The 13,207-nt window shown below is 53.0% G+C and overlaps 4 protein-coding genes across 4 annotated transcripts; 2 read left to right on the forward strand and 2 right to left on the reverse strand.

Moving 5' to 3' along the window:
* Window positions 1–506: 506 nt before the first annotated feature.
* Window positions 507–1,103, forward strand: COCMIDRAFT_96982 (uncharacterized protein; the record flags this gene model as incomplete). The annotated part of the gene is made up of 2 exons (XM_007690402.1): window positions 507–538; window positions 671–1,103. 2 exons carry the CDS (start codon window positions 507–509, stop codon window positions 1,101–1,103), a joined length of 465 nt encoding a protein of 154 aa, XP_007688592.1.
* A 354-nt stretch (window positions 1,104–1,457) lies between these two features.
* COCMIDRAFT_37309 (uncharacterized protein) lies at window positions 1,458–3,263 on the reverse strand (the record flags this gene model as incomplete). Its single annotated transcript, XM_007690388.1, has 1 exon — window positions 1,458–3,263. One exon carries the CDS (start codon window positions 3,261–3,263, stop codon window positions 1,458–1,460), a length of 1,806 nt encoding a protein of 601 aa, XP_007688578.1.
* A 939-nt stretch (window positions 3,264–4,202) lies between these two features.
* COCMIDRAFT_96959 (uncharacterized protein) lies at window positions 4,203–8,587 on the reverse strand (the record flags this gene model as incomplete). The annotated part of the gene is made up of 8 exons (XM_007690403.1): window positions 4,203–5,776; window positions 5,825–5,939; window positions 5,991–6,143; window positions 6,200–6,842; window positions 6,897–7,043; window positions 7,367–8,148; window positions 8,216–8,412; window positions 8,470–8,587. 8 exons carry the CDS (start codon window positions 8,585–8,587, stop codon window positions 4,203–4,205), a joined length of 3,729 nt encoding a protein of 1,242 aa, XP_007688593.1.
* A 1,598-nt stretch (window positions 8,588–10,185) lies between these two features.
* COCMIDRAFT_37312 (uncharacterized protein) lies at window positions 10,186–12,577 on the forward strand (the record flags this gene model as incomplete). Its single annotated transcript, XM_007690389.1, has 3 exons — window positions 10,186–10,448; window positions 10,505–10,980; window positions 11,031–12,577. The coding sequence occupies 3 exons, from the start codon at window positions 10,186–10,188 to the stop codon at window positions 12,575–12,577; spliced, it is 2,286 nt and encodes a 761-aa protein (XP_007688579.1).
* Window positions 12,578–13,207: the final 630 nt, after the last annotated feature.

The following is a 13,207-nucleotide window of genomic DNA, read 5'->3' on the forward strand; positions in this document are numbered from 1 at the left end:
AATTCACAATGGGAACACTTTCTGTCCGACGGGCACGGCTTACACACTCTACCCGTCCAGCCACGCAGCACGCGACGCTGTGAACAACGTGTAATCCCAACAATGCAGACCACTGTACTACAATTCTTTTCCGTACCATAGCTGTACCGCAGCAATCGGCAAGAATGTTGCACCGAACGCATGATGGAGCCTTGCTGTTTAGCATCGAGTCGGGGAAACTAGCGCCCGCAGCCCCGCTGAAACTGGTCGCGTAACACAACTACTGAACAGGTAGCTTTCCCACCCATCCCTTTCAGAGCCACAACATTCCACCGATTTCTACATCGATCCAGCGTCTCCAAAAGAAGCAATTAAAAGAGACGTATAAGAAGGACCGAATTGGCTACCCAATATTGATTGCCAACAACTTTCTTTTCTCTACAAGATTTTGGAAAGGGCAACTCGACTACGCAACGAATAGACGACTGTGAAGAGATACACCAACAACACCAAAACCGACTGAAATCATGGCCATTATCCAGGTTCCAGACGAGTACGGGTACGTATCCATCATCCAATTGCCCCCCCTCCCCCCTCTCCTCCGTTTCCCCAACTCTTACACACACCAACTCCCACAAGCCCCATCCCTCAGCCCTCACCTCTCCACCCACAGCTAACCCTTCCCCACCAGCTACGTCCTCGGCGCCGCCGTCTCCACCTTCTTCGTCGGCGTCTGGCTCGGCGCGCGCGTCGGCTCCTTCCGCAGAGCAGCCAAGATCCCGTACCCCTTCGAATACGCGTCATACGAACAAGTCCAAACCGCGTCGCCCGCCTCCAAATCCGCCATGCTCGCCTTCAACGCTGCGCAGCGCGCACACCAGAACTTTGGCGAGAACCACACTACTGCGCTCGCTGCTATGCTGGTTTCTGGGCTGAGGTTCCCCATGGCGACGGCGGCCCTGGGCGTCGCGTGGAGTGTCAATCGTGTGTTTTATTCGGTCGGGTATACGAGGAGTGCGGAGAGTGGGGGGAAGGGAAGGTATTATGGTGCGGCAGGCATTATAGCACATTATGTGCTGGTGCTTATGAGCACAAAGGCGGCGTATGATTTAATCATGGCGTAGAGGCTGCAGGAGAAGCGTCTTTTTAGGCTAGAGATGTATAGATTGAGTATACCACTGTTGGTTCTTTCTTTCGATTGAGGAATCTATCTTCATGATGAGTGTTGATGTTGCAAAAAGGACTGTTTTTTTCTGGAGATATCATTGATGCATAAGGATAATGGTCAATTTGCATGTTGCCCACGAGCCGAATTGCACATTGCGCTTATGACACTGATCACGTATCCTGTTCAAAAGTAGATTTAAGACGAGTATACTCGGACATATTTTTTTTCATTTTCTTTTCTAAAAAGATTCGTAATCATGTAATTCGTGAGGCATACAAATTCGTCAAGAAAAGTCTTTTTTTTGGCAATCTCAGACACCGTTTGCGGTAACGGCGCGAACAGCAACACCCTCGATGCGCTTCTTGTAAGTCGCCATCTGATGCTTGAGCAAATCTCCATATACGACTTTTCTCAGCATTTCATCGTCCACCGTCACAGCTTCGACGTCGTCCTCGTTCCTGGTCCCTACTCTCTGCCTCAATACAACAAGTCGGCCGGCAGGCGACAAGGTACAGGGTGGGATTGGCCAAGCGGGTAGCGAAGATGACGAAGACGATTGGGTGTTGTTTGTTTCCAACGAGATTTTCGATCCCCGTGAGAGTCGTGCAGCAAAGCCGTGTTTGGATCTGGATTTTGGCGGTGATGAAGAATGTGAGCGCGAGACATTGGTTCTGGACGACGACGCCGTTGCAGAGCCAGAGCTCGAGGCCATGGTAGGTGCAGGACTGGCATACAGCTTGAGCAGGCTTCGGAGCACGCTCTTATCAGCTCTCGGTATAGGGTCACCTTCGTTGATGAAGCTGTAGAAAAGACTCTTTCGGTGCCGCTTGTCTTCGGGCTTCTTGAGCGGCCGCAGACTGACTGGCGGTGCACCAAAAGTGACGCAGTGCACCCGCTTGAAGAAGCTGGTGAGGTAGCTGAGTTCAGACTCAACCTTGGTGCTCATCATGTGCGCGTATAGCAACGCGGCGACCGCTCCGCCTGCGGAGTGGCCGGTGATGAGCAGACTACAATTAGAGCGCGCAGGATTCTCTTGTAGCAAGACCTTGAGCCGCTCTGCGACTGTCTTGATCATCTTTTTTGCGACATAGAGAAACCCCGCATGGCACAAGTTTCCCGGGTCATCGAGAAACTTGGCCGGGCTGCTTGGCGCAGAGTTGTAGTTGACGGCCCAATCCATGAATGTCTGACTTCCACGAATAGCAAACACGATCGTGTTCAGCTCTTCGACGGGTATAGACTTTAGAACCATGGCTTTGGTACCGCTACGCCAGTCGGCAGGGATATGCGTCTCCATTTCAGAACTCTTCTTGGTACCGGGAGGTAGGTACGCCTTTTCAGAGTACGTTGCCGCCAAGCACAACAAGGGATACGTCGGGAGATACACTTTAAAAGGGGGTAGATGCGGCGGCAGGCGTGAGTTGGAGTAAAGCCATACTTTTGAGAAATGGTTTGATCCTTTGTCACTACTAGGCTTGGGAGAAACCTCGTCCCGACCATGACGTCTACCTCCGCCAAGCGGCGGGCTCGTTTTCACGGGCTCCTCGTAGTCCATCTGGTCGCCAAACTCCATCATCAAATCTTGCTCTTTACCGCTGAACTGTTCGTCATCGATGCTAGTAATAACAGAGTCGAACTTTGAGGTAATGACATCGTATAACGCTGCCCCACGGCACAAAGTCTGCATGCTCTTGGTGGCGACAGCAGCCGTGGGCCGCTCGATGCAGTTGGTAGTCAGCTTGTTCATCCCCTTGCCAGCCGTGTCACGCAAATTGGTAAAAGACCTCGTAGCCATGCGGTCAAGACTGTCCCATTGCTGCTGGAAAGGACCCTGGCCGCGTGACTCAGGAGGCGGTGGGGAAGCAAAGCGGATCGTGGATTGGCTGGCATAAGGTTGAACAGGCTGTGGTGGAGGAGACCAATACCGCGGCACATCTTGAGGATAGGCTCCGGGCATCTGGCCGTAATCTGAGCGCTCGGGCGGGCTCGCAGAACAGCTGTGGTATAATGGCGGGGATGTAACAGTAGATTGGGAATAGGAGCGCTGATGTGGTATATACTGGGGTTGGCTTTGAGGGGTAGCCTGGACCGGTGGTGCATGGTCTTGCAAATACATGTCTGGCACGGGAGGCGAAACATGAGGCTTCTTGGACGAGGAACGCGTCCTCGAAGCCCTGGATGACGAATGCGAATGCTTCCTTCTGCTCCTGCGCTCTGGGTCGGTCGCGTGGGCCATGGTGTGGGCGTGGTGGGAAGAGTTATTATGGTGTAGATCTGGCAAAGATGATTGGCGAGGCGCCGCTATCGCGTGCAAGCGTTGGTGTTCTTTCAGCGCGATTCACGTCGTCTGCCGGATCGCGACGTATGCCAAGGCCTAGTCATAGCCGCTCCGTGCTTCTTTGACGTTAGACGATCAAGGCATCCATGGCGGGTGTCGATGTTTGTTCTTTGACAGTGAAACGAGTGTAAGGGAAGGGGATCGGGGGTAGTGTAGTGTACTGGGACAAACAAAGGCCGAGTCACAGACGGGGCGGCGGGGAGAGAAGGCTCTGGAGTCTGAATGGGCGAGGCCGGATGTTAAGGGCGGGTGGATGCAGGTCCAAGCAGCAAGCCGCGGCACTGCCATGACGCTAAGCCCCTTGCGGCCACACCCACCCTCTCGCCTATGATTGGCCAGCCGAGTCTTGCGCTGCACAGACCACGCCATGCAGCTGGCACTGCATTGTATCCACTCCACTCTCTGCACTCCTCAAGAGCCGGACGACACGTCGCACCAAGTCCGAGGCCGACGGTATGCTTTGGTCGTAGCGTCACTGTCGGTGAGAGCTTCGCTTATTGATTTGCCTTGTGTTCCTGGCGGGAAGCCCTCCCCGTGGCCCTGATCAACGGCCAACCTGCCAAACGAGCAATCCCCCACCGGCGTGGCCTACACCGCATGCGCGACATGCGGTGATATCACCGCATGACAATCCAGCAGAGATCGAGACCCTTTTTTTCTTCAAGCCCACCAGCATAGAAGGTGCTAGACACGGTGTCAAATCTCATTTTCTGCTCCCTATCTACCATGGGCACCAATCAAGCCTGCGTGCTCATCCTCCGCCGTGTCCAGTAGGTCACTCTGCTCATCCTCTTCATCCTCTTGTCTCTCATCTCCGAGCCCCTCTCTACCATCGTCTTCACGCTCTTCCTCCATGCCTTCCATGACGTACCAGACATCCTTCTTGGTAAGCAACCCCTTGAGTGTGCCTCGATCCGTGAACAAGACATATCGCAACCCGAGCTTCTGGAACATGGATACTGTGAGCTGAAAGCTGGCTTTGGCATGTAGTGTCATGGGCGTTTGGTCCATCCACGGCCGGAGATCGAGGGAAGTCGTGGGGTCGGAGAGGGGCTGGTGGGCAAAGTACGCTTCTGTTTCAGGCGCTAGGTTCCGAGGAGGCGTCAGGGCAGTCTGAAGCGCGTATTGTAGTTCAGTTCTGGATATGTAACCCAACAGCAGAGCATCACGACTGTTGTCAATCACGGGAAACCCACGGAACCGATGTTGAGACAAAAGCTCGCGCAGCGACCCAATAGTGTGTCCGGTTGCTGTCATGGCCGTCAGGTCTTCGATGCGTGTCATGACATGGCTTGCACTGACATCTGGAATCGAGCTACCGTTGTCGTCGCGATTGTCGAGGAAAGGGTACCCTTTAAAATGTATCCAGGACTCATAAATGCCCCGTGGGGAGATGGCGTCACCAGTCCATTTGCTGATCATGACTGCAATCATAATGGGTAGAACATACGTAAGAGCCCCAGTCAGCTCAAACATGATGACCACAATCGAAACTGTCATGCGTGTGGTGCCCGCAAGCGCCGATGCTGCTCCAATAATAGCATACGTTCCTGGGGTCACGCAAGGTACATCAGGTTCGCAGGAGCTGAAGAAGAAGAGGGACGGCCAAGCACCCTGGACTACTTGCACAGATAGCCCCACTGCACGACCAAAGAGACCGCCAATGGCCATGGAAGGAAGAATGATACCCGCTGGAATCTGCAGACCGAATGTGAAGCCTGCTAGTATGATGCCCAATCCCGAAGACACCAGTAACAAAGCGATTACTCCAGTGTTTGCTTTACCAGATTTGCAGAGGCCCAGCGTATCTTCGGTGAGATCAGCACATTCAGCGAAAAGGATATGCACTAGTTCGGAAGCTTGGGCGCGCATGAACTTGATGGGAAAGTTGATCAGGGCCGTCACGAATGCCACGATGACAACTTCCCTCACAGGGCCTTTGAGGTATTGTCTGTTCTTTCGCCACTCAGCAACGCCCATGTTAAGCTTGATGAACAAGCCTCCAAAAAGACCACCCAAGATTCCGAGAAAGATAAAGGGCAAGAGCTCAAAGTCGTGCCATCCACTGTGATAAGTGACTTGATACAAGACAAGCTTGCCGGTGCGGAAGGGGTTGCATGCTTGTAGTGTGACGGCGGCTACCATGGCGCATACGAAACTGCTCCACATGGTCTTGTCTGGAAAGTAGTACGACAGCTGTTCAAGGCTGAAGAGTACACCGCCTATAGGTGCACCAAAAGCGACTGAAATACCTGCTGCAGCCGCAGCTGAGAGTACCTCTCGTTTCCGTGCTACTCAAATCAATGGATTGTAACAAATGACGAGCGGAAAATACTGACCTTCATTGCCGTTTACGCTACTAAATAGCTTCATGAAGAGGTTCGCCGAGCAGCACGCTACGTGTACCAAGGGACCTTCCTTGCCCAGCCACAGACCTGATGCGACTGCCAGACACTGGCCATGTTAGCTAGTAATCCAGGAGTTGTTTCTTGCGAGGCTACTTACCAAGCCAATTGTCTTTGTGACTAGCGTCCAGCCGCCTAGGAAATGCCGGATAACGAACCCACCGAGAACAGTTTTGATTTCTGGTATACCGCTGTGTTTGGCATAAGGAGAGAATTCCCGAACTAGAAAGCTGGCGCATGCTGCGAACATCACCTAAGTGGCTGTTAGTATTCTCGTTCTTCCAATCCAGTTGATCAGTGGACACTCACCGAGTAGAGAATGAACAAGACATAATCGACAACATATCTTCCACCAGCGCTCCCAATGCCCATAGCCGAGCCCCACGAATCCCAATCGTGACAGGCCTGTGCTTCATTGATTCCCCAGCAACAAAAGCTCTTGTTCAGATAGAATCGCCCGTCTCCATCCACATTGTGACAGTATCCCGTCTTGAGATCCGCAAGCCAATCGCTCGCAATGTCAATGAAAGCGGCGATGCCTCCGCTTAGTATGCCTGCGGCGACCAAGATGATCCAGACCTGACTTGCATCTGCAAGCTGCTTCACGTGCCCCAAGATGCCGCTGGTGCCTATGTAGAGGTACCTCAGCCGCTGGCGTTCCTTTGCATATTCAAAGATCCAGTCGATGGCGGTAAGATCGTCGTAGCCTACCCTTCGGCCCGGCCCCTCAACGTGCCAATCTAACCCGCTTGCATCTTTGGCGTCTTGGGTGTGTTCACCGGCGCTGCCTGGTGTTTCGAGATAGTTCAAGTCAAGTTCGCTTGATGGAGTTGTACGATGAGATCGTGGTGAGGGCGATGCGCGACTGCTGGAGGGCGTAAGCGGCGAAGGGAAATAGCGTGAGAAGCCGAATGAAGAAGCGGGTGCCTTTGGTTTGCGTTTAAATGATAGTCTAGGCGATGCAATTCAGTATCGTGAGCGGAGGGATGTTGGAAGAAGTGCGTACTGCTCAGGTAAATCGGGATCTAGTGGATCGTTCGCCAACAGTGCCTCTTCATCGCTGCGGTCATCTTCAACGGCTGGCTGCTTCCCGTTAGATGCGCGGCTTGACGAGGTGTTGACGTGTCCGATTGGGGACCGACTGTGCGAAGAGCTGGACATGCCCTCGACATATGCTTGTTTGAACGCCAGGGCGCATTGCTCAAGCAATCATTATGTGGAGAGATGTGCGGTACAGTAATCGTGGTATCTGCGACGTAGGGCTGAGCCGTGATGGGACAGGTGCAGCGAATCAGGAGTGGTCTGTGCACCATGGCTCAGAACCATGGTATGTACGAAGCAGCACATCATCCTTGACAGCCATTCGATAATAATACGAGAAGATACTTGTAGGCTCATTCTCGTCGGAAATACATTGACATTGATTGAAATTGCTCAAGCTTGTCCCATTTGATATCTGAACCATCTATCAATTACTCCTGGTTAAAGTCCACAACTGCCCTTCCGGCAATCTCGCCACGCTTTAGCTTTTGTACTGCTTCATTGAATTGGCTCAAGGGATATACTGTATAGATAGGCTTCAGTAGCCCTCGGCTGGCAAACTCAAGTGTCTTGTCCACATCTGCCATGTTGCTCACCAGCGTGCCTGTTATGGTCTGCTTTCTCATGCACATATGGGTCGGGTCGACGTCGATGTGCTGAGTACCAGCCGGTGGCAGCCCGATGCACATCACCTTGCCACCGACGCGGCTACCGAGGTACGATATCGAGGAGGGATAGCTTTGGACAGCAGTGACAAAGACGCCGTGTGCGCCGATGCCGTCACAGAGTCGCACTATCTCTTCGGCAACATTTTCCACCTTTCTGAAATCGATGAAGTGTTCTGCACCGCCAACTTCCAAGCACAGCTTCTTCTTGTCCTCTCCAGTATCAATGGCTACAGCTCGCAGACCCATGGCCTTGGCTAGTTGCACACCCTGTAGCCCGACACCCCCGCCGGCGCCGGGGAAAACTGCCCAGTCTCCTGGTCGCAGTTGTGATTCTTTAATGGAGGTGTACATTGTCGAGGCCGAACACATAATGGGCCCTGCTATGTAATCATCTACTCCGTCTGGAATCAGCGTCGTGTATCTCTCGGGGGAGACTATGTACTGTTTGTATGACCCGTCGATCGTTAAGCCAGTCACGACAGCTTCTGGACAGTAGCACTCATTGCCGTTACGGCAGAGCTCACATACACCACAAGTGTCTTGGATAGGCTATGACATGTCAGAACTAACGATTACATAGATAAATTCAGTCATTGCAACACCTGGGTCTGCTCACCTTGTAGCCAGCTCGCATACCAGGCTTCAAATTCTTGACCTGATCGCCAACCTTTACTATGACGCCCGCGCCTTCGTGTCCAGAGCATCTGGTCCCAAAGACGGACATCTTGGGCATATTCCAATCGTTAGACATGACATGGAGATCTGAATGGCAGAGGCCGGTGGTATTGAGCTTAATGAGAACCTCGGTAGGTCCTGTTGGATTGTGTGAGCATGGTGCCTGGAATGCAAAGCACGCTTCTGAAAACCTACCAATCTCTGGGACTGGAACATCCTGTACTTCTACATAAAAGTCTGGACCTTCATTGATCACGACACCTCCTTTGCAGGTTTTTGGAATCTCAAACGTTTGGACTTTGTCTTGTGCCATGTTGAGTGGAATCTGGGATAGTCGGTAAAACTGCCTAAGCGACTGGAGTTATCGCAGTAGAAGACCGATGGAGTGACTGGAAAGAAGGAGACAGAGCAGTGTGTACATAGACAGGAGTTGTATGTATATGAATACCTCGATATGTCTTTACCCCTCTTCAAGAAGGGAGTCCTATAGCTTCTCCAACATCTGCCGGACGAAGTGGAAACGGGCCTATTAGTGCAAGCAAGCCGGTGAAACGCAGATGAACCATTCGAGTCAAGGGCGCGAGGCCACTAATGGTTATAAGTACATATAGACTGCTTTGAATCAGACGGCTTGTCTCGCGAGATCGACTTGTACAATTTGGGAGCGGCAATTCTGCGGGCGTCTAGCTTCCCCATGTCGAGGGGCCCTGCTGAGAGGCGATGCGGGGCAATGTATGTGGGGTTGGCATGGCACTCAAACACTATGTAAGCTGACAGTGTTGCAAGCATGTCTTAGCTGGAGGAAACCGCTGTTTTCTTGTCACATCTTTAGTGTAATGTAGTGTAGTGTAGTGTAGTGTAGTGTAGTGTAGTAGAAGGGGCGGGTGTGCGGAAATGCTGGAATGACATGTGGAAGAGAGAGTATTCATGGTGAGCAAAAGTAGTACAGTATGTCTGGTGCAGGGGACTGGCCACCGGCGTTCAAGTTGGCGCACATCGTTTCCCAGTCGCTGGCTAAATGTCATTTCCTTTGCTGAAGTGAGTGGTACAGAGAGACATTTGGAGAGCCTCGCACATGCGGAATTGGGCGACCAGGTCGTGGAGACATGTTGGGGCATGGAGTCGTGGCGGCTACGTAGTAAATGGCGTCGAAGCATCTAGCATTCTTGGACATACGTGTGCAGGCGTGGCAATGGCGAGATACAGCCTAGTCTAGGAGTAGGACAGCAGCTGATGTGTGCAGATCTGGAGGGCTTATGCTTACTCAAAGCAGGTGTCTGGACTGTGCAGCACATGGAGCCGTCTTTTTCCGCCACCAGCGTGTTGCGTGCCTCGGTGCACAAGACCGTCACGTGACTGCGCGTTGGCCAATCAAACGGGTCGAATTTCAGATGCGCCCACGATCGTGATGCGGAACCGGTTCCGGACATGAAAGCGGGGTCTTCCAGTCCACATGCCTCTCACCTGACAGGCTCGTGCAATGCAATTGACCGTCTACCCTAGGTGTACAATGCAGAGCGAGCCAACGTCAACTCTGAAGAGTGCAACGAGCGCAATGGAGGAAAAAAAAGGTAATCGCAGACAAAAATACACACTTAGTAGGCTATCGGCATACATGTCGTCAGCCATCTGTTGTTGGCCACTGGGGGCACAGGGAGTCGTGTACTGTAGTGGGGTGAATGGCCATCATGCTAGGCAAAATGGAGCCATCATACGCGGACCCACTGGACTGGCGACTTGGAGGGGAGAGGGGATCGAGGGGAGCAGCGACCAGTGGCCAGAACAGGTGCTTATGAATGCCCCGCTACTCGCCGCTTATACTTATACTACTTAGACGCCGCTCCCGCTACACTGCTCTACAGCCTGTGTTTGAACCATTCCCTCTCAAAGCACACGACCCAATCATTCATCATGTCCAAAGGCGAGTGTCCTGTCAAGAAGGTGCCCAACGTCGCCGGCGCTGGCACAAGAAACTCGGACTGGTGGCCAAACGAGCTCAGGGTAAACATCCTGCGCCAACACGACCCCAGACAGAACCCCTTCGGTCCTGACTTCAACTACGCCGAAGAGTTCAAGAAGCTCGACTACGATGCCTTGAAGAAGGACCTCACAGCCTTGATGACCGACTCGCAGGACTGGTGGCCTGCCGACTTTGGTCACTATGGTGGCTTTTTGTATGTTTAGCCCTTTGTCCTGGCCTCTCCATCTCGCCCTCTAACCCTGCAAATAGCGTCCGTCTGTCATGGCACGCTGCTGGAACATACCGTGTCACCGACGGCCGTGGTGGCGGTGGTGATGGACAGCAGCGCTTTGCTCCCCTCAACGCCTGGCCCGACAACGTCTCCCTCGACAAGGCCCGCCGCCTGCTCTGGCCCATCAAGCAGAAGTACGGAAACAAGATTTCATGGGCCGATCTCTTGCTTCTCGCCGGAAACGTTGCCATTGAGTCCATGGGATGCCCGACCTTTGGTTTTGCCGGAGGCCGTTCAGACACCTTCCAGTCGGACGAGTCTGTCTACTGGGGCGGCGAGACCGAGTGGCTCGGCAGCGACGTCCGTTATGCTGATGGCGCAAAGGGTATCAAGGGCCAGGGCATCATGGACGGTGACCAGCACAAGAACGACGCCAAGGATACCCACACAGCGAGAAATCTTGAGCAGCCACTGGCTGCTGCACACATGGGTCTCATCTACGTGAACCCCGAGGGTAAGTTTCTTCTTGGAATACACATCTCTTCCTGTTACTGACTCGTCCAGGTCCCGAAGGCGTACCCGACCCCGTTGCCGCCGCCCACGACATCCGCACAACCTTTGGCCGTATGGCTATGAGCGACGTGGAAACCGCTGCTCTCATTGTTGGTGGTCACACATTCGGAAAGACACACGGTGCCGCTCCCAGCGAAAACACTGGCCCAGACCCCAACTCGGAGGACCTTGGAACTCAAGGTCTCGGCTGGGTGAACAAGCACGGCCGTGGCAATGGTCCAGATACCATCACCAGTGGTCTCGAGGTCACATGGACTAGCACACCCGCCAAGTGGAGCAACAAGTACCTGGAGTACCTCTACAAGTTTGAATGGGAGCTGGAGAAGAGCCCTGCTGGTGCCAACCAGTGGGTTGCTAAGACAGATGAGGAGATTATTCCAGACGCCTACGACCCCAACAAGAAGCACAAGCCCAGGATGCTTACCACTGACTTGTCGATGCGCATGGACCCTGCCTACGAGAAGATCACTCGCCGCTGGCTAGACCACCCTGAGGAACTGCATGACGCTTTTACTCGTGCCTGGTTCAAGCTTCTTCACCGTGACATGGGTCCCCGCTCTAGGTGGATCGGCCCAGAGATTCCCAAGGAGATTCTTCTCTGGGAAGACCCTGTCCCTGAGCCCGAGGGTGAGATCATTGGCGAGTCTGAGATTCAGGCTTTGAAGAAGCAGGTTCTCGACGCTGGCATTGAGCCTGCCAAGCTTATCCGCACTGCTTGGGCTTCCGCAGCTTCTTTCCGTGGCAGCGACAAGCGTGGTGGCGCCAACGGTGCTCGCATCCGCCTCGCTCCCCAGAAGGACTGGGAGGTAAACAACCCCAAGGAGTTGGCTGAGGTTCTCAAGGCACTTGAGGGCATTCAGTCCAAGTTCAACAGTGGCAGCAGCAAGAAGGTCTCTCTGGCCGACTTGATTGTCCTTGCTGGTACCGCCGCAGTTGAGAAGGCTGCCGGTGTGCCTGTTCCTTTTGCGCCTGGCCGCACCGACGCTTCCCAGGAGCAGACTGACGCGCAGTCTTTCGAGCACCTTGAGCCCGTCACAGATGGTTTCCGCAACTACGGAAAGGGCACTGAGCGTGTCCGCACCGAGCAGCTCGACGTTGACAAGGCCCACCTTCTTCGGCTCACCGCCCCCGAGATGGTTGTCCTCACTGGTGGTTTGCGTGCGCTGAATGCCAACTGGGACGGCTCCTCTCACGGAGTCTTCACCCAGCGCCCCGGCCAGCTCACCAACGACTTCTTCGTCAACTTGCTCGACAACAACCTTGAGTGGAAGGCGACCGACGCCAGCAAGGAGCTATACGAGGGTTTCGACCGCAAGACGGGCCAGAAGAAGTGGACGGGCACACGCCACGACCTCGTCTTTGGTCACCACCCTGAGCTCCGTGCCATTGCCGAGACATACGCAACTTCGGACAACGCGAACAAGTTTGTCAAGGACTTTGTTGCTGGATGGGAGAAGATTATGAACAACGACCGCTATGACATCAAGAACAAGTCGGTGAGTACACCATCGAGCGGGGCAAGCAGGCCTCGTTTGTAATTAAAAAAATACAAAGCAGCAGAAAGAGAAGGAAAGATGAGAAGATTTGAAAAAAAAAGAAGAAGAAATGGCAAACGAGGCTGCGCCTGTATCGTTTGTTCCTTGTACACTTGCTTTCCTTGTGGGTTAAAACATGAAAAAAACATGGGCATATTCTAGGGCTGCTTAGTTTGTCCACTCGCTGACGTATTACTCCATAGACTTGAGTCTTTCCGGCAGTTTCTTTTTCACAAAAAGGACCAGGGGAGAGATTCTTCGATACCTAGATAGCGTTGCTTTAAGGAACAGGCAGATAGCATGTACGCCTTTTTTACGAAATGAGATATGAATAAGATGAGAAATCTTTGCCCTCTAAGAGAGAGAATGTGTGTGTGTGTGAGAGAGAGAGAGAGCGAGAGAGAGAGAGACTTGTGTGTTGCCATTTGTTTGTCATTTCGTATCATTACGTAGCTGTGAATCTGACAAAAGCTCCTAGCAGGATCCCGGCTACTAAAAGCCTGTAATAGTAAACAACAAAAGGCGCAAGAGAGGAGAAGTAATGTGTAAAGTGCCTCTATAGAGTACGCCGAAGCGCTTGACTTCATTACCAAGCATGAGTTTCATAAGCCGTGGTCATTCATTGTACGTCCG

Source organism: Bipolaris oryzae (assembly GCF_000523455.1).
Source record: "Bipolaris oryzae ATCC 44560 unplaced genomic scaffold scaffold_77, whole genome shotgun sequence".
Lineage (NCBI taxonomy): Eukaryota > Fungi > Ascomycota > Dothideomycetes > Pleosporales > Pleosporaceae > Bipolaris > Bipolaris oryzae.